The sequence below is a fragment of the Gekko japonicus genome, unplaced genomic scaffold, assembly GCF_001447785.1.
Source record: "Gekko japonicus isolate JY-2015 unplaced genomic scaffold, Gekko_japonicus_V1.1 scaffold342, whole genome shotgun sequence".
Taxonomy (NCBI): Eukaryota; Metazoa; Chordata; class Lepidosauria; order Squamata; family Gekkonidae; genus Gekko; species Gekko japonicus.
The window spans coordinates 670,535-692,092 of NW_015169785.1; the positions used below are offsets into that span (position 1 = coordinate 670,535).

Sequence of the window (21,558 nt, forward strand, 5' to 3'; positions counted from 1 at the left end):
ACCTGTTCCTCACAGCAAGTGGGAGACGCCTATAGTAACACCAGTTAAGCCTGATGGGTCCATACGCTTATGCGCAGACTATAAATGCACCCTTAACAAGGCGTTACAACAACACTCCTATCCCGTCCCGGTTATTAGCCACATCCTGGCTTCATTGGGGGGCGGAAAGATCTTTGCCAAATTAGACTTGGCACAGGCATACCAGCAGTTGCCTGTCACTCCTGAGGCTGCAGAGGCTCAGACTATTGTTACCCATAGGGGGGCTTTTAAGGTGAATCGCCTACAGTTCGGGGTAAATGTGGCGCCCGGCATCTTTCAGGGCCTGATGGAGCAACTCTTGAGGGGGGTACCAGGAACGGTGCCCTACTTCGACGACGTGTTAATTGCGGGGAGGTCTGAAAATGAGTTGATGGACCGGGTGAAGGAGGTCTTGAAGCGTTTCCAAAACGCTGGGCTCAGAGTAAAACGTTCAAAATGTACACTGGGAGTTAGCAGTGTAGAGTTCTTGGGGTTCAGGATTGATGCAGACGGGGTGCACCCCACTACTGACAAGGTGACTGCAATCCGAGACGCCCCCAGGCCGGTGAGTAAGAAGGAGCTCCAATCATTTTTAGGACTCCTCAATTTTTATCATGCGTTTTTACCGCATAAGGCATCAGTGGCGGCCCCTTTGCACGCACTTTTGCATAAGGAGGCGAAATGGAAGTGGGGACAGGCCGAAGAAAGGGCTTTCGTGGGGGTTAAGGAGCTGTTGGTGTCTAATGACGTGCTGACGCATTATGATGACCAGAAGCTCCTGGTGTTAGCTGCGGACGCTTCACCGTTTGGAATTGGCGCGGTTTTGAGCCACCTGATGCCTGATGGGAGCGAGGCGCCAATCGCTTTTTACTCAAGATCTCTTTCTGAGGCAGAAAGGAACTATGCCCAGATTGACAAGGAGGGTCTGGCTTTAGTAGCGGCTGTCAAAAAGTTCCATGACTTTATTTTTGGCAGGCGATTTTTGCTGGTCACTGACCACAAGCCGCTACTGGGGATTTTTGCACCCGATAAGCAACTGCCGAATATCATGTCCCCGCGCATGCTTAGATGGGCGCTCTTTTTGCAGGCGTACGATTATGACCTTGAACACCGGCCTGGGAAGGCAATCGGACATGCGGACGCCCTCAGCCGCTGCCCATTGCCCTGTGCGGGACCCGACCCTGCTCCTGCTTGTGAGGTCTTGGCACTGGACGAACTCCCTCAGGCTCCTGTATCGTCCAGGGACATTGCTGCACACACGGCTAAAGATAGCGTGCTGTCCCGTGTTTTAAACTGGGTTTGGAGGGGGTGGCCAGTTGGGAGTGTTGAACCTGAATTTGGACCCTACAAATGCCGCCAAAGTGAACTGTCCATTTCTAAGGGCTGTGTTTTATGGGGCAACAGGGTGGTGGTCCCTGACAAGCTCAGGAACAGAGTTCTAGAATCTCTGCACGAGGGGCACCCTGGAATGGTGCACACCAAAGCGTTGGCCAGGGGGTATGTCTGGTGGCCTGGGCTGGATAAAGAGATTGAGGATTGGGTTCGCGTGTGTTCCCAGTGTCAGCAAGTCAGGCCGGAACCCCCACAAGCTCCGCCTCAGAGGTGGGAGTCTTCAGGGAAACCCTGGGCCAGATTGCATCTGGATTTCGCTGGCCCGTTCCAGGGGAACATGTTTCTCATAGTAGTGGATGCAATGTCTAAATGGTTAGAGGTTGTGCGCATGAAAACAACCACTTCACTAGCCGTGATCCATGCGCTCCGCCATCTTTTCGCCACGCACGGGTTGCCTGACGTCCTCGTCAGTGACAACGGGCCTCAATTTGTGTCTGAGGAATTTAGGCTCTTCCTCACGAGTAATGGCATACGCCAAATGACTTCGGCCCCTTTCCATCCGGCATCTAATGGCCAAGCCGAACGGATGGTCAGGACGGCCAAAGAGGCCCTGGGTAAAATGGACGCAGGGGACTGGAGCCAGAGGCTGGGCTCCTTTCTTTTGCTGCAGCACACCACCCCCTGTAGTGCTACAGGCCGTAGCCCGGCCGAGTTGTTAATGGGGCGGAGACTCACGACCCGTTTGAACCGAATGCACCCAGACCTCACTGAAGAGCAATCCGAGCGTACCACTGCGCAACCGAAGGTGCGCATGTTTGAAAGGGGAGACAAGGTTTTTGCACGGAATTATGCTAATGGTCACTTATGGCTTCCTGGGGTAATATCCGACTCTGTGGGTACTCGCATGTATGTGGTACAGTTGGCTGACGGTCGAGTATGGCGGCGCCACATAGATCAGCTAAGGAGACGTTGGGCTAAGGACAGCGCTGACTCTCCGACGGCTGAATTCCCTGATGTTGAGTGGAGACCCCCAGAGCAGGCGGTGAGTACCGAAAGGCCCGGTACTGTCCCCGAGTCAGGGCAGACCCCTGTGTGCGGGGCTGAAACCCCAGTAGAGTTTGTGCCTGAACCAAGCTGTAGTGAACCCCACTCTGACCCACAACCTTGTATGCCCATGGAGCCTGCACCGCTCCGCAGGTCCCAGCGTTCGCGGCAAATGCCGACTTATCTGAAGGACTATGAGTGTAATTAATGTTGGAATAACTGATGTACAATGGTTTGATTGTCTGTATGTAAATAATAAAACATTTAGGATGATGAATAAACAAGGGTATGTTGTCTTAACTTAGGGGGGAGGAATTGTAATGTATTGAAACGTTTACATGAATCACCTCATAGGACTCCCATGTTAAGCTTCGAGCCAAACCAGGGCTCCACTGAACGAACTTCCTATTGGTCGCTCTGCAACAGCGACCAATCAGAACTGTGCCTTGTCCCTGCGAGGGAAAGACTTCCATTGGTTCTTAAACTAGCAATCTCATTGGTTGTTATTTGTAAATAGGCGTGGCTACATTAGCCCGGTTATGTTTAAAAGGAGCATAAGCTCCCACTGTTTTCTGTTCTGGTTTCTTACTGAGTTGAGTGCTTGTTCGTTACTTCCAATAAAGCTGAATCACTTGCTGAATCACTCTAAGAGTCCTTTGTTAGCGCGATCTAACACAATGAACTAACCTACATTTATTTTTACCACCATTGGCAGGGGTAGCTCAGCCCTGGGAAATTTTAATACACCCCTGCATGTGACCTGTTACATAAATGAAGGTTGTCTTAAACAATTCTGAACTGTTTCAACCAAAATCTCCATGACACATTGCATCTAATGTCCATGACTTCAGTCACCAGCCTTCTCACACTGCAGGATTTTGCCATCAAGTTTAGCAAAAAACAAAGATGACTTGAGACAAACCAGCTAGAGAAGCTGTCAAGGATAAACATAAAGAGAGAAGAAGAAGAGATTGGATTTATACCCCACCCCTTCACTCGGAGTCTCAGAGCAGCTTACAAACTTCTTTCCCTTTTTCTCCCCACAACAGACACCCTGTGAGGTAGGTGGGGCTGAGAGAGCTCTTTCAAGAACTGCCCTTTCAAAGACAGCTCTGTCAGAAGTATGGCTTGCCCAAGGTCATCCAGCAGCTGCAAGTGGAGGAGTGGGGAATCAAACCCGACTCTCCCACATTAGAGTCCGTGCACTTAACCACTACACCAAACTGGCTCTTTTTGGGGGGTCTTTTTTTTGGGGGGGGGACTCCTGGGTCTCTCATGCTGCTGAAGAATTATCATTTTGGAACTGGGAACCTCACTACACAGATAACATTAGCTGTAAAACTCTGAATTGGGAGGTCCAGCCCAGCCAGAATAATCCCCACTGCTTTAAATAATGTCTTAGAGCTAACTTAGACTGTTGCATTTTGACATGTGCAGAACAGAACTAATTATATAATTGCTAAGAGGCCACACATCCAAGATATATCAACAAGCTTCTTCCAAGATTCCCACTGCTTCAGGGTGCCCTCACCACTGGTCCCAGAAAACTATGGGTTAGACCTCGCATATTCCACATTTTTTCCTATAACAAATGCCACACAGGGGGGAAAAAAATCTATACTCCAGTATGGAAAGAACACATAAATGTCTACTTTGATCATAATTACCAACACTGGGCAGCCACACTTAAGTCACTCCCTGCGTATTAGTATGTACAGCACCTTTTGCTCCTTCTAGGATGCAGGAAGAATGTGTGTTGTTGAGTGCCTGTAAGCAAACCCATGGAGCTAACCCAGGAGCAGGTTGCTGACAACTTCACAATGCAGGCATTAATCTTACTGTGCCACTGTGTGCCAGCAGGACTCCCCAATGACAGCCTCTAGGAGCAGAGGAATTGACTGGGATTCTCACAGGCAAAGGGGAAACCTACTGTCCCATCGTCAAGGGACAAAACGAAAGCCTTCCATCCATTTGCTAGAGCAAAGGCCTAATCCAAGATGGAGCAGATCTATTCTCTCTTACTCCGGATTGCATGACTACATCTAATGGGTGGAAATTACAAGGGAGTCGATACCAGCTAAATATCAGGAGAAACTTCCTAACTGTAAGAGTGGTTGAGCAGTGGAACAGACTGCCTCGGGAGGTGGTGGATGCTCCTTTGCTGGACGTTTTTGTTGGACGACCATCTTTCGGGTATGTTGTAGGGCTCTCTTTTGGCTATGCTCCTGCAGAGTGCAGGGGGTTGGATTAGATGACCTGCAAGGTCCCTTCCAACTCTAACATTCTATGATTCTATTAATACCTACAGTTCTGTATACGCATCAGTGTGGTAGAGTAAAAAACCTGGACTCAAATCCCTATTCAGACATGAAACTCACTGATTATCTTGGGGCTGTTACTGTCCAAACTTAGCTCTCAAGCCTATTGTGAGGGGCGGGAGGGGGAGGAAATGTATGCCACTCTGAGCTCCCTGGAGGAAGGGCAGGATAAAAATGCAAAACATATTTTTAAACCAATAGTTTGCAAAGGGGTTTTTCCTTCATAATACTTCCTCCGCAAATTACTTCTATCATTTGGGTTAATCCAGATGGCTGTCAGATCAAGTCACTGAAAAGGGAACTAGAGACATTCTTGCACATTGTATTGCGTAGAGTATTCAGCTAAAAATATGGAGACTTAAGCCTTATATTCCTCATTCAGACATAGCAGACTCCCTTTGCCAATCCAAGGACTAAATATATGAATTTGTTTTGTTACAGTTTTTGTGGCTTCTTTTTTTGTACAGTTTTATTTATTTACAGAATTTACACCTGGCCACTCTTTTCTAAAAGAATCACCTAAATGGCTAACAATAGTAACAATAAAATATCTTGAAAAAATCAAGCAAAACGGTAGTAAATACTACATAAGGAAACAAACTAGATGATTAATTCATTTCAGACCTTCCAGGACTGTGCTAAAGTTCTGCCTCAAGGCCTACAAGGTAAAGGTAAAGGTTCCCTCGCTCGAAAGCCAGTCGAATCCGACTCTAGGGTTGCGGTGCTCATCTCTGTTTCAAAGCCGAAGAGCCAGCGCTGTCCGAAGACGTTTCCGTGGTCATGTGTCCGGCACGACTAAACACCAAGGCGCACGGAACGCTGTTACCTTCCCACCGAAGTGGTACCTATTTATCTACTCGCAATTTCTTGCTTTCGAACTGCTAGGCTGGCAGGAGCTGGAACTAGAGATGGGAGCTCACTCCGTCATGCAGCACCTGGGTCTCGAACTGCTGAACTACTGACCTTCCACAGCCTGCAGTTCAGCGTCTTAACCACTTGAGCCACCGCAGCTCCTAAGGCCTACAAAGATTATGCTTATTGCAGTGCCAGGGCAGGAAGGAGGTCCACAAAGTTGGAGCCACCGGCTGAAATCGCTTTCATGGGCTCCCAACCAGGCTTACATCAGAAATTTTGAAGTTCCCATGGCAGGGCACGACCAGCTGACCTTGAAACTCAGACAGGTTCATGCAAATAGAGATGGTCTTCAGGACCTTGGAGTTTTAGGGGTCAAAACCTACTCTTTGAATTAGGTTCAGAAATAAAATGGAAGGTAGTTCAATCGTCCATGTACTTGTCTTACACGTTCACAATGGCAGACTCCTGTTAAAATTCTGGCCACCACATTTTATACCAGAAGGATATAATGGCTGATGGTATCAAATACCCCCAGTAGACCATGGCTCTATTTGAGATATTCCCTAGAAACTCACCCAGCAAGGAATCCATACCCCGGGAAGTACTCAAGGCACCAATTTGGTACTCCAAGCAATTTGGGGATCCATCTGCTGTGCAAACTTTCTCTTTTTCAAGATAGTAGTTTTTTATTCTTTCCTTCTGATCTTTACTAAGTGCTCAGAACCATTTTTGTCCTTTAGCTGCATTCAGAGATGCACCGACAGTATCTAGACTTTGCTTTGTAAAAAGCCTGTTAGTATTTTATTTTAAAGCAAACTTATGCATGAGAGACATGTAATACAAGTTATGCGACATGTAATACAAGTTATGTTGGTATGCAGTGGATTGCATTCAGCATCCCTAGAGTCACTCTGCAAGCTCTGTGAGAAATGGGAGTGACAGCAAAACACTCCCTCCAGCTCAGTTTCTATCTAGGCCTGGAGATCAAAAGTGAAGAGCAGGTGCTCCAAGCAACTGTAATTTAATTTAGTGAAGTTCATTTTACTGTAAAAATTGCTCTGCGAATGTTTCACACTTCAGCTGAAATTATACTGCAAACCCTAAGTGAGATCTGCTTACATAACGGGAAGACCAAATGTTCACAACCAGGAACCATAAATTAAGATTGCACATTTAGAAACTAAGTTTTTTAAAAGCACAACAGCTAGGAAGTTCTGGTTATGGAGCTGTTTTATGGGTGCATTGATAGCAGCCATAGGGACAGATGAGTCTTCAAAATGAAAGCAGGAATTCAGGATCTGAAGTCCAAAAGGCCTTAACCCAACTGAGGACTGAAACAAGGAAAATCAACATATTAAAAAAAATTATCATTTGAAACACCTTATTAAGTTATTCCACCACATAAAGGTAAGATTACTTTTATGCAATCAAGTTTTTTATCTAGCCTCTTGGAAAATGTCAGGAAAGTTTTCTGAAGGCTCCCCCCCACACACACACACGATGACATTCACCTTTTTTTTATGCACCAAACAGCAAATTAGATCCCTCCTCCAGTCAATCCTCCCTGCATGATGAATGTTTGCTCCACCTCCCACATAGGCAAGAATGCAGCTTCTTTGCATCTTTTCCCCCCCCTTGGTCTCTCACATTAAAACTCTCAGACACCACTTTTATGTAGACCAAACAGCCCCGTGCCCACAGTATCTGCCCTTTACAAAGGCCACTGCTTCCTCTGCTGAAAGACTGCTATTCCAAATCAGTCCAAGGACAGTCACATTTGCATTATAAACTTGCTTGCAAAGTACTATGGTTATGCTAAGGGAAAGGTAATTATCTCAAACATGAACAAGTATTTAACTGGGATGTTTCCTTCTTGAGCACTGCTGGTTTTTCTACTGTGACTTGCCAATAAGTGCCGGGATCAGAGATGCAAAGTTTACTTGAAGCCTTCTACATGTCATCACTAAGCAAAAAGACATTCTCATATCCTGGAGATGTCAACTTGAAAGGTAGCGAGCCGCCACAAGCTAGTCAAAGGCAGCTGCCCCAGCTAAGGCCAGAAAGACTAAACTGTTGCTCACCTATATTGGTACTAGGGAAAGGACCCCCCTCCAGATAGATTTAAATAAACTCAGTGAACTTCCCATTTTTTTAATCCATCAAAGCTCGGTCTGCATCACTGACACATGATTTCTCATCAGTCAATAGCAGTAACCACACAGCACAGGCTTCCCCGCCGCCTCTTCCTTCCACTAGAGACCACACACACATACTCAACACTACTAAAATAGCTCCAACTGTTTCCATACAGTATGAAAGGCAGTTTCTCAGGCAGCAGCTTGAGCTGGGAAATCCCAAGATTCATCAAAACAAAGAACTACAAAGTCAACGCATTTTGCATGAATCAAACGAAAATGGCAGCCATGCTCAAATGAAGAGTGAATACAGAAGATCAAGAGCAGGAAGTCAGACAGCATCCCACTGACTGATAGAAATATTTGCTTGCACTGGAAGCTCATTCTTCATCAGTGGTAAGAAGAGATCACTGGTATTTTCGCACGGGCTCCAGGGGTGAAAGAAAGTTGGTACAGAGCACCAGTATTAAAGTGGCCAACATGGTACCTCCCGTTTTCTACTTCAAGGTGCCAAGACAGAACTAGTAAGAAATGCAAGTTACTTCCATGCCTGATGGGCTCACTCTTACACATTGTGTAACAAACTGCCCTCTTCAAGCTGCCTAGCTAGGATTAAAGGAAGCCCCCCCCACCCCTCCCACACACTTGCTGATGTTTCACGTCTTAGGAGTCAGATCCCAAAATAAAGGAGGCTCTGTCCTGCGAAACTGAAGCCAACCCAGGTTCCACGAGCTAGAGACCTTGTTAGAATCCGTTTCTAGGCCTTCTTGAGTGTCCTGAAGTTTTTAACAGACCCTACAGGACCATGCTGCACCTACTCTGGAATGCCCTGCCAAGCAGTATCCCTTGAGAACTCCTGCTGGCCCTCATCAGATATTAGAGGGGGAACTCCCCCCCACACACCTCTCTTGGCCCTTCTCTGTAACAGCAGCATGGTATTACTCCATTCCCCACCAAGGCCCTATTTGATATTCCAGTTCTGTACTGAACAATCCCTTTTTGGCCTGGCAGCCTGTTTCTTTCTGAAAGCGGTGGCTGGCTTTGGTTTAGATGCCTGCCTGAATTGTCAATGTCTCATACCAGGGCTATTTTTGGGCAGGAACGCACAGGAACGGAGTTCCGGCTGGCTCCCAAGCTGGCCACGCCAAGCAGGAACTCATTAGCATAACAGGCCACCCCCAGCAGCAGAAACTCATTAGGATTGGCTACATTAGGGGTGTGTGTCCTAACATGCAAAGGCGTTCCTGCAACAAAAAAAGCCCTGGTTTGACAACAAACAAGGGAAACAGAATAAGAAGCAAAAGGTGGGTGTGGCTTCTGGTAACATGGGAATGCAGCCTCATATGCTAATGAGTGGTGCAATCAGGGGTGTGGCCTAATATGCTAATGAGTTTCTGCTGCTGGGTGTGGCCTATTATGCTAATGAGTTCCTGCTGGAATTTTTCTACAAAAATAGCCCTGCTTCATAACCATCTGAGCGACAAACTCCTAATGAAAGTCATGTTGTTAAGTTTCAGTGTCAGAATGCCAGAGTGCATCTTGCATTCCTAACCAGGCAGGATGTTAAGCAAATGCAGCAGAACCCCTGTGCAGAAGTAGACTATTGCCTATCACAGTTCATGCCACAGCCTTTCAGGTGATACAGGACATATAAGGATGGTTTGTACCTGCATGTACATCAACCGACTTTTCTAAACTTGAATATGGTACAGTTACAGTGCAGTCCTAAGCAAGTCTACTCAGAAATCTACTCAAGTCTCCTCAAGGGGGGTTACGCTCAAGAAAGCTTTCTTAGGATGGCAAAGTTGGTGACTATGAGCTCAACACTTGCAACTCACCACTTGATAGTTACAGACATCATCCAACAAATATGCATGTGTGAACCGGTCTTCTTTTTCTATGCACCAGGAGGTAACACTTACACAACTAGCCTTTGGGAATGAGTTTTGCAAAATACTGCAAAGATGACTGCAAAGAAAGGTCTCCTGAAAACCAACAGGTGCCTACACTCCCTTAAGATGATCAAAAGGCACCGCGAGGGTACCAGTTTGCCCCAGAAGCAGCCCTAATCCCGTTATGGGAGCTGTAAAAAAAACAAAAACAGGAAGCAGAAATGTGTAGCCACAAACTTCTGTTCTTTCATCATTAGGATTGTTACAAGGAAGTGATTTTGCCCAGGGGAGCCTGCTGAGAATCAGTGAATAAAACAATCCCAGTTTTGCTTCACAAAATGCCCTCAGCTGTAGCCGGTGCTCCTTCCAGCAGCAGCAGAAGCGGCGGAAGCAATATGCTGGAAGAAAGCAATTTCAGTTCTTGGAAGCACATGCACTTTCCAGTTAACACAAGTGTCCTCATCCACCTGGTTTTGCGAGAAGACAAATGCTCATTCCTGATTCTGCCATCCTTCATCAGCAGATCTCCATGTTCAAGGAACCCACATTCTGGAAAGGAGGGCTGCTTTGCGATCAGAATCCTGCTGTGCTGCACCAGAAGCTGCCGCCTGGGTGGATCCTACCCCCCCCCCCATCTCACCACTTCACGGGGCAAAGTTTGAAACTCTCCTTCAGCCTAAAGAGGCTTCCTCCAATTTAAGGGGCTCTTTCATTGGAGGATGGCTCCTTGGAAGACAGCTGGATCCATCCCACTGGGTGCCGTTTACTCCTCCCCTCCCAGGTTTCCAAACCAGGAAGTTGGAGAAAGATTTGAAAAGTAACATGATTTTCTCCCCCCCCCCCTTCCTCCCATCACCACCAGAAAGGTCTGATTCAGTCTTGAAGCTTTCCCTTCTCCTCTGCCCCCAAAAGCAAACTGTTCCTCCACAGCCACAGAAGCAGTGGAAAAGTTCATATGACCAATGCAATCAGAAGTTTGGATGTTCAAGATGATCAGCTACAATACCAAGCATGACATACAGGGGCCTCCGTGAAGGGGAATTAAACACTGGAAAATTCCACCCCAGCCTAAATTTTTCTCTACAAAATATTCTAAGCTCTTAGGGATTTGAGCATGTCAGTTTCCACAACCCTCCCAAGTATTCCTGTATCGCCTAGAATATGTCCAGACTTTATCAAGCAATGTATGTGTGTGTGCGTGTGTAGATTTACAAAAGCACATTTTCCCCTACACGCTGTGGAGTACCACCAGCATTCAGAAACCCCAGTCTTGTCTGTGGCTGGCCCCCATTTTATCGCTGTACTGATAGCTACTGGCCCATAGTATTTGCCATGAGAAGAGCCAAGCTAAGGCCCACAAGGCATCACCGGGGTGTGTGTGTGTGTTAGAAATTATACACAGACATGCATGCCCTTCCAGAAGACTACTGGCTGCCAGGGGCCCAAGTAGGCCATTTTTTCCATCTGATTTTGTTCCCCATTGACTGTCAATGTCAACATTGACTGTTAGCGTCCCACACTTCCTGGAGTATGCTCAGGCCTCATCAGGCCATTTTTGGGTTTCCCTCTTACAAAGTCATTGTTCTGCATGCTGGGGAGTCCCTTGAACATGCAGAAGCACCCACTTGCTCTGTGGTTTACCTAGTTTTGCTTCCACCCACTTTACTATTAGATATAGTGAGAAACGGGGGTCTACAAGGAATCAATGGGGATGGAAAAACTGAGAAATTTCCACACATCTACCCAGATCTCCCTCCCTGGGACGCTACATGCTCTTAGGCCAATTTTCTAACTCTTCTCCTTTAAAAAAAAAAAATTAATGTGATTCTCGACTGCTGTGATGCAGCACATGTAGCCTCTACTGAGGCATCACCTTCTGGTTAATTTACAAAGTCATATTTTTCTGCATACCAGGGGAGTTCTCCAAATCCATAGCAACCTCACTCTTGGCTTGCAGTGTTCCCTCTAAGCTGAGTTAGTGTGAGCTAGCTCACAGTTTTTTAGCCCCGGCTCACACCTTTTTGCCTTCGCTCAGGAAGGAGGGCTCCAGAGCAAACGAATCTATGCAGTAGCCCAATCGCTTGCTCACAACTTTCATGCCAGTAGCTCACAAAGTAGAGTTTTTGCTCACAAGACTCCACAGCTTACAGGGAACATTACTTGTGGGTGGTCTGCTGTGGTTGCTTTCCTGATTGGCACAAGTAACCCACTTTGCTTTGAGATATAGATATGACAACAATAGAAATAAAGATTATGTTTTCTAACTCATGTTCAGTCTTGAAGCTTTCCCTTCTCCTCTGCCCCCAAAAGCAAACTGTTCCTCCACAGCCACAGAAGCGGTGGAAAAGTTCATATGACCAATGCAATTAGAAGTTTGGATGTTCAAGATGATCAGCTACAATACCAAGCATGACATACAGGGGCCTCCGTGAAGGGGAATTAAAATGAGAGCGATTTCATGTACAGAAAGGTGCAGGCGCACACAGGACCTTTCCTCTGCCTTGTGCTTTCCCACCCCAAAGCCCTTTCTCCACCGTTGCTTTTCTTCTGGTAGGTCTCAAGGACATAGTGTCCCACAGCCCACCACCTTATACTGGCCAATACACAAAGGTCATGCCACCATCGCAGATACTGGGAGTGGGAGCAGAGACACAGGCAAGCTGGGAGAGGAAGCTGCTCAGCAGGATATGGAGGAAATGCGTGAGAGAACAGAGTGAAGCCTAAACCTTCTCTGGCATCTAAATATGCAAGCAGATCAGCTGGAAGCAGTCTTCCCAACACTGTGGAAGACCTGAGCTTGGAACCAATGTCTCTGAACGAGGTCATGAGAGAAATTCCTAGCACGTCAGAGAAGTCACATGGGATTAAGACATCAGTTTCATCAGACAGAGAACCTACAAAGCAGGCCACGAAAACCAGCTGTGACTTTAGACTCTGGCTAACTGAATGGGATGCCCCCGTTTCGCTTCTTTCAAGGGGGTGACCAGCATTTTGCTTGGAAGCCTGGGTACAGATTGAAAGTCAGTCACCACAAAGCATCTCTGTGCTTAGGGGGCTTTGCACTGCAAATAGGCATCTTTATATCTATCTTTAGCTTTCAAAAGTTCTACAGAGGTCTCAGTCAAAGAGCTAATGTGATTCAATGTGTACTATGTTGAAGGGGTGGGGGGTTAAGCCTCTCCCCCCCCAAGAAGTAAAGCTAGACATTGATATTAACAATGATGTGAACAGTGAGTAAGCAGCCAAGCAAGTCTCATCAAAGAACAAAACTCACAGATCCTTCAGGGCCGTTTGCAGAAAGTTGTAGAGGAATTAAATAGCCCCTCTAGTCCCGGATGCCAAGCATAAAAGACACCTTAAAGTGAATAGTGTATGTGAGAGATAACACATTATTAACCCTGCAGTGTTGATATAGTCCACTAACAGGCGTTTTTCCACTGCCTGAGTTAGGCATAGCTCTCCCTTATTATAAAGGACTGTTCCATGTCCAGGATACGATCCCCCTCCCCGCAATACTGCAAGGTATTTTTATTTCGGACAGCACTGTGTAATGAGTCCTTATCTTCCGTTCCCAAATGTCGAGCCCAGTCCCCGGACTCCCCCCCCCCCCCGGGCATGCTAACGCCAGGGCGAGAGGCCGCAGGGTGGCAAGCCTGAGCCACGACTTCACGAGCTCTGCTCCTTTTCGCTAGAAAGAAAAGTCAAGAAAGAGAAACGCGTAGCGTTACGTGTACATGCCAAAGAGCTCACTAGAGTCACTCACGTGTCTCCGTCTTCAGAGACGAAAGGGAAAGTCTCCAGCAGCTGCCGCCGAAGTCTTTCTTCTTCTTCCTCCTCCTCCTCCTCCTTTTCGGGGGTCTTTTCCAGCCCCCGCAAAGACTCGACCAGAGAAGACGAACCGTAGCTGGAGTCGAGCCTTTCCTCCGGCTCCAAGGCGGCGTCTGTTTCCTCCTTGCCTGTGCCCGGGGGATCGGGGCCTCTTTCCCCGGGCATCCCGGGGGCTGGCGGCGATCGGGGCTCGCCGTCTCCCAGCTGCCCGGGCAGGGAGCGGCTGCAGCCGAAACCCGAGTCGCACTGTCCCTCTTCCAGGTACAAGCCGCCACCTTCCACCTGCGTCTCCTTCTTGCCATCGTCGCTTCGAGTCTCCGACATGGTGCAGCGACGGAGGGTGGCTGGGCTTGCCTCCAAAAACGCGGGCAAAAAGAAGCTCGGGGCACAGGCAACTAAACGCTGGCGGCGAGCAGCGCCCTAGGAAACCAGGACGGGGGCAGCCGCGGAGGTCGCATGCCGAGAGAACAGCTATCCCGAGCGGCCGAAGCACCAAACTCAATGACCCTCCCTCAGCCTTGAGCAGCTCGACTCCGCCCAGCCTCTCCGAAGGGAAGTTCCAGGGAACTCCACCAAACCCCGCCCCCTAGCGACAGGCAGGGGGATTCCCCCGCAACAAAACAGAGGCACATGTGTGACAAAAGGTGTTCTCTTCCGTCTCCTCCTGTATACTGTTTCCTAGCCCCAGTGCTTAAATACTAAAAGGGAAAATGTCGGGGCTCAGAAACCACTCTAGAGGTGTCAGCAATAATCCTTGATAACAGGGGAAGCGGGACAGGCTGGTCCAGTCACCAAAGAAGTGTGCAGTGTGAAGCGCTCAGAGAATGCTCTTGCCTGTTTGGCATTAACTAAGTTCCAGACCAGCCAAATTTCACAACTTCCTCTTTTTTCTTCTTTAGAAAGCCTTGCAACTCCGAGTAGTCGGCATAGTGAGCGGTGCAGAGGATGCCCTTGGGTTGGCACTGGGACTTGTGCCAGTTCAGAGCTATTATCAGCTGTTAGGTGCTGAGTTTTGTCAATTTTGTATGGGGCCACATTTCTTCTTAAAGACCAGGTTCTCCGCATCTAGATTCCCTCTTGCAACTCGGTGCTCAGGTGACATCTGTTGCACACTGATCTTTTCCAGCTCCAGGGACTATGCCACCTCCGCCTCCTTTTGGACGGAAGTGATTTTGCCAGTTGGTTTCCAGCTCAGAAGGCATCCCATCTGGATCACTGTGAGGAGGCATGCTCAGAGGTCGTTTCATAGAAAAAGAGCTAGGGGGACTCTTTAGCATAACTCATTAGCATATGCCACACCCCCTGACATCACCGGAAATGTGTCATAAGGCCACACACCCCGCACCCAACGGTCCTGGCCACCGCTGGCGGCCTTGCAGCTCCACTGCCGAGCCCCATGAGGGGTCCGGCGGTGGACCTGCAAGGCCGGCGGGAGTGCAAGGAAGCCCCGCGAAGGCCCTCCCTGGCCCCAGGCAGGCAGGGGTGGGGAGAGGCGGGGAGGAAGCAACTTACCCTCCCTCTTCTCCTGCCTCCTCCTGGCTGAATGAGGGCTGGAAGCGGGGCGGCCGGAATCAGGGGGCGGGGCTTCTGCCTCTCAAAACTGTGCAGAAACGGCACTCAGTTCAGAATACTACACTGACTTTTGGTCAGCGGGTGGGAACATAGCATCCCAAATCCCATGTCTCAGGGTACTTTAAGGACTGTTTTGTCCCATGAAGAAAGTTAATCTGCTGAGGCCTTTCTCTAATTGCTTCCACCTTCAGAGGTTAAGCAGGTGGTTACCAGATAAAGAACATATTCAGTTTGTATACTGCCTTGTGTATTATTTTAATGGAAAGGTGAGAAGAATTTTTAAAAGGAAACTGTTGACAAATTAATAGGCCATCTTCTTGCCACCTCAGAATGATGGCAAAAGCATGAAGTCCTTTATTGAGTTTATCCTTGAGGTCCTGAACCCTCCGCAGAACTCAGCTCCTCCTCTTGGGATGCTGCACTTGAAGAATAAGGGTAGCTGTGGCAAAAGTCTTAGCTCCTAAAATCATGCTTCTTCTCAGTGACTAGTTTACTCATTCCCAACACAGGAAGTGACGATGCTGTCAGACTGAGAATACAGCTGCTGCTAAATCAGGCTCTGTGCTATGTACTCATTAATTAAGATCACTTCTGTAATATCTAGAGAACATAAGAGGAGACCTGCTGGATCAGACCAATAGTCCATCTAATCCAGCATCCTGTCTCACACAGTGGCCAACCAGTTCCCCTGGACAGCCAAGGGCATAGAGGCCAAGACCTTCCCCTGATATTGTCTCCTGGCTCTGGGATTCAGAGGCTTAGTGCCTCTGAATGTGAAGGTTTCCCTCAGTCACCATGGTGAGTAGCCACTGATGAACTTATCCTCCATGAATCTATCTAATCTCATTTTATTTATTTATTTATTTATATTTATTATTTCAACTTGATATACCGCCCTAACCCCCGTAGGGGTCTCTGGGTGGTTTACATTTTTGGGTGCTAGTCACTTATTTGAATCCTAACTAAGGCCACATCAATTCAATGGAAGGGGCTGCCTACTGGCACCCTGGTGGAGGCTGGTGTCATTCTTTCGGCTTGGCTCCTTTTCCCGGCTGTGAGATGTTCTAGCGCTTAGGCAGACAGGCGGATGGTTCACAGGCGACGTTCTGGCTCTACGCGCCTCTGGATGATGTCACCGCGCCTCCGTCCTCTGCCGACGACAGTCGCCTTGCTCTTTCCGCTGCTGGCCACCAGGGATCAGTCCCTCTCCGGCTCTGCTGCCGCCGCTCGCTGCCTTCAGCGCCATGCCGCTGCCTCCTCCGATCTTCTGCTGCTGCCGCTGTTCTACTGCAGCCGCCGTCGCCGTCGCCGTCATTGCCGCCGCTCTCCACACACCTCCGCAGGGAGGAGGGTGCCCCTCACCTTTCTAAGGGTGGGTTCCCATTTATCTACTTGCCGTTAGTTACTCGGCTTTCAATCCGCTGGGTGGGCGGGAGCTAGGACTTAAGGGTCGAGAGCTTATCCCTGTGGCCATCACTACATCCTCTGGCAGCAAATTCCACATTTTAATCACTCTCTGTGTAAAGTAGTATTTCCTTTTGTCCATCCTGAACCTACTACCCATCAACTTCACTGGATGCCCTCGAGTTCTAGGATTTTGGGAGAGGGAGAAAATTTTCTCTTTGTCTCCTCTCTCCACCCCATGCATAATGTTTTTAACTACTATCATGTCCCTCCCTTAGTCATCTCTTTTCTATACTGAAAAGTGCAAGACTCTTCAGCCTTTCCTCATAGGGAAGGTGCTCCAACCCCCTAATCATCTTGGTTGCCCTCCTCTGCACTTTTTCCAGCTCTGCAGTGTCCTTTTTGAGATACGGTGACCAGAACTGTACACAGTATTCCAAATTAGGCCATGCCATAGATCTATACAGGGACATTAAAATATCAGATGTTTTATGAGAGCCAGTTTGGTGTGGTGGTTAAGTGCGCGGACTCTGATCTGGGAGAACCGGGTTTGATTCCCCACTCCTCCACTTGCACCTGTTGATGTGTGACCTTGGGTCAGTCACAAGCTCTGGCACAGCTGTTCTTGAACTCTTCTCTTCTCTTCTCTTCTCTTCTCTTCTCTTCTCTTCTCTTCTCTTCTCTTCTTCTCTTCTTCTTCTTTATTCTCAATCCCTTTCCTAATAATCCCCAACATAGAGTTTGCATTTTTCACCACTGCAGCACACTGAGTTGGCACTATTATTGAGCTATCCACTACAACCCAAAGATCTTTTCCCCTCTCAGTTTTGCTGAGCCACAAACCGAGCCACAAACCTATATGAACCGGGAAGTTGAGTTGCAAACCAAACCAGTTTGTATGGGTTTGTGACCCCTGCTTTATTCTCCCCACCGCTAGTCGCAGGGAGCAGACAGCAGTGCTTTAAATGGCTCCATGTAATTTAAACCAAAAAGCTGAGCTGCTGAGCACCACTCAGGTGTTTGCTTTAAATGGCTTGGAGCTCAACCCAAGAAAGCCCCTTTAAACAGCTGTGCCCTGCGGAACAAACTGTTCTGTGTGGCTCAGCTATTTAAAGGAGCTTTCTTGGGCAGCAAGCCCCCAGGACTGGCTGCCAAAAAAAGCCCCTTTAAACAGCTGAATGCAGGGCCAGTTTGCTCTGCACGACTCAGCTGTTTAAAGGGGCTTTCTTGGGCAGTGAGCCCCAGAGGTTGTCTGCCCAAGAAAGCCCCTTTCAACAGCTGAGCTGGGGGAGCAGGCTCAGCTGTTTAGAGCTGGTCTAAACAGCTGAGTAGTGGGGAGCGGCCGGCTCCTGCCACTCAGCTGTTTTAGGAACTTTCACAGGGAGGGGAAATCAGGAGTTTAAAGCCCTGCTTTTTGCTCCCCCCCCCCCCGAACCTCCACAAACTGCCTTAAAAGTTTGTGGAGGTTTGTGGTCGGGCTGCAGTTCGCGAACCAGCCAAAATTTGTCATTAACAAAGATTCGTGGGCTGGTTTGTGCACATCCCTACCCATTAGCCTATACTTGAAGCTGGGATTCTTTTGTCCCAGTGTGCATCACCTTACACTTACCAGCACTGGACTTCATTTACTCAACATGTTTGTACTTGTGTAGAAAAACAGACAGTGTCTCTTAAGGTAGCCAGGAAAGGAGTGCAGCTGAAAGGTCCCAGAATATTTTGTTCCAACATAATCCCAAAACAGTAAGACCAGGGCTGAACGCTGATAAGCTTCAGAATCTTGATGGCATAAATATGGAAAAAAGAGATTTTGAGGACTCACCCAGTTTGTGGAGGACCTCTTCACGGTCAGCCTTGGTTTTCACCCTCCTGAATAATTTGGTGTCATCTGCAAACTTGGCCCCTACACTACTCACCCCAGTTCCAAATAACTGATGAATAAATTAAATAGTACTGGCCCCAATACCAATCCTTGTGGGACCCCACTGCTTACTTCCCTCCATTGTGAGGACTGTCCAGTGATTCCTACTCTTTGTTTTCTGTCATTTAACCAGTTTTTAATCTATAAGAGAAACCGTCCTCTTATCCCATGACTGCTAAGTTGACTCAGGAATCTTTCATGAGGTACTTTGTCAAAAGCCTTTTAAAAGTCCAGGTATATTATGTCTAACAGGTCACCATTGTCTACGTACTTGTTCGTTTTCTCAAAGAACTCCAAAAGGTTGGTGAGGCAGGACTTCCCTTTGCAGAAGCCATGCTGATTTCCCCTCAGCAGTCTTTGTTCCTCTATGTGCCTAACAATTTTATCTTTGATTACACTTCTACTAATTTGCCTGGGACAGATGTTAGACTGACTGGCCTGTAATTTCCTGGTTCCCCTCTGGATCTCTTTTAAAAAATTGGTGTCACATTTGCTACTCTCCAGTCTTCTGGTAAAGCAGTTGAATTTAGTGATAGGTTACATATACAGAGGAGCTGCGGTGGCTCAAGTGGTTAAGACGCTGAACTGCAGGCTGTGGAAGGTCAGTAGTTCAGCAGTTCAAGACCCGGGTGCCGCAAGACAGGGTGAGCTCCTGTCTCTAGTTCCAGCTCCTGCCAACCTAGCAGTTCGAAAGCAAGAAATTGCAAGTAGATAAATAGGTACCACTTCAATGGGAAGGTAACAGCGTTCCGTGCGCCTTGGTGTTTAGTCATGCCGGCCACATGACCACGGAAACGTCTTCGGACAGCGCTGGCTCTTCGGCTTTGAAACGGAGATGAGCACCGCAACCCTAGAGTCGGATTCGACTGGCTTTCGAGCAAGGGAACCTTTACCTTTACCTTTACATATACAGGTTAATAGATCTATGATCTCACATCTGAGTTCTTTAAGATCTATGATCTCACATCTGAGTTCCAGGTGTATGCCATCAGGACCTGGAGACTTATCGGTTTTTAATATTCCCAGTAGGTCTAGAACTTCATCTCTGGTCAGTTCAATTTGGCTGAATTCTTCAGACTCCCTTCCTAAAAATAGGGGCTGTGTCATGATGAGTACATGCCCCACACTTTCCACAGTTGAACACAGAAGCAAAAAAGTCATTGAGCTTCTCTGCCATCTCCCCATCTTTCTTTAGCAATCCCTTGATTCCTTTGTCATCCAAAGGCCCCACTGCTTCTCTGTCTGGTTTCCTGCTCTGGATATATTTTTTAAATGTTGATGGTTTGTCTTAATGCTTTTAGCAACCCACTCCTCAAAATCTCTTTTTCCATGTTTATGCCATCAAGATTCAGAAGTTTATCAGCATTCAGCCCTGGGCTTACTGTTTTGAGATTATGTTGGAATAAAATATTCTGGGACCTTACAGCTACACTCCTTTCCCGGCTACCTTAAGGGACACCGTCTGTTTTTCTACACATGTACAAACATGTTGAGAAACACTATATAAATCTATGTATACCATCATGTGTCAACATAACATTTGTCTGATTTGTTGCACTTATGTGTTATACATTATGTTCATGATACTAGGCATATAGAGATGCAGATGCAAGCAGATTACAATCTGTATGATTAACCAATAAAGTTTTTTTGGTTGGCAGACAGCTTTACAGATCAGAAACTGATGAGTTCAGGAGTTTTATCCTACAATAATTGATCTAATATACATGTTTGGGGAAGAGTGTACTTCTAGTAATTCAGTTACTAAGAACATTACAGAAGATAAAGGTGTGTTTGATTTTTCTCTGATTTTCCTTCTGACATGCTTCAAATATACATGCTGTGAGACAAACCTCTTTCATCACTGAAAAGTTTTTAAAAATCTTTTAATATACTTATATATGTTGAGGAACAGAGAATGATTGCTTATGTAGTAACTCCAGTTGACCATTCTTTTACTCCACTGATATATTTTAGTAGTTTTAGTGCTGCTTTCCTTATGCCACCAGACTACTAAATTTGGATTTTTAAACATTACAAGGAAAATGATAGCAGAGAAAAGAGTTATTTACCCTGTGTGGGTGACCTGGCTGATTTACTCATCAAGCCTGCTGATGAGTGCTGGAAATTGTCATGAATAAGCCACTTACTGCCAGTAATAATGGGAAGAGAACAATTTGGCTTTGCTCCTTTCAAACAATGGCATCTTATAATTCCATTATAATATCTTCTTCCAACATGAAATGCAATATTGGATGGTGATGCTTCTTTTCCTTGTGCTATATCAAGGTAATTTCTTTTATTTGTCTGAGATGTTTATTCACCACCTTTCCCCTAACAGTGGACCCAAAGTGGTTTACGAAAGTATATAAGAAGTACACAAGCATGCAATAACATTAGAGCAATAAAAACAATAGCCCACATAAAACCTTTATCAATAAATCATCATAATAAAATTATTGTAAGTAAAAACAACAGCCTAAATCCAAATCTGGAATCTACACTAGGGTTGGGCATGAACCAGGAAAATGAGGTTCAGTTGGGTTCATGGTTCATAACATGCCCCATCCATGAACTATGGACCGTCACAGATTTTTAGCTGCCTTACAAATGGGTTCAGTTTATGAGGTTTGTGGCCCAGTAGAATGGGCCCCTGGTGTGCTAGAGACACCAAACTCACAGGGGATCTCTGTCTGACTCTCCTCTATCTGCCCTTCAGGTTTGGTGAGGATTGGATTTACAGGGCTTGAGGTATGGCTCCCCAAAGAAGGTGCCCTCAGGAAAGAGCTTTCTGGGGAAATGACCCAAACCCAGGTGCCATCAGGGGGTCTACCAGCAGAGCCAGATCTCCAGAAGTTCTCCCACTGTTGCCCCTGTAATATGAATGGGAATATAATGATTTTTATTTTCAGATTATTCATATTTCTCTGGTTTTATAGATTGTTCTCATAAGTAAGATTTTATTGGGATGTAATGAAGGCCTATTAATTAGTAGGCCTTTCCCTTGTTGGTTAGAGTATCTTTCTAGCTGATGCTAGCAGACAAGAAAACAACATCCTTTTGGTATAGAAGATAGGTATAGCGTTCATGGAGGTTTTTTTAGTTGTTTAGGGTAAAACATAGCAGTGTCTGGGTTAAAAGGGATTTTAGCTTCATATCAGAAAAAAAAACACCTTTGTTTGGGTATGAAGAATCCTTGGCCAATATTATTCAGGTTAAGTAAACATTTAAGGTATTATGTA

General features: G+C 46.8%; 1 protein-coding gene across 1 annotated transcript in view; it reads right to left on the reverse strand.

Moving 5' to 3' along the window:
- Nucleotides 1-13,908, reverse strand: part of NFKBIE (nuclear factor of kappa light polypeptide gene enhancer in B-cells inhibitor, epsilon) — a 30,559-nt gene extending 16,651 nt beyond the window's left edge. The window contains exon 1 of the mRNA XM_015416924.1: nucleotides 13,358-13,908. Coding sequence (XP_015272410.1) covers nucleotides 13,358-13,746 — 389 coding nt within the window. The 5' untranslated portion in view covers nucleotides 13,747-13,908. The remainder of the gene's footprint in view (nucleotides 1-13,357) is intronic.
- Nucleotides 13,909-21,558: the final 7,650 nt, after the last annotated feature.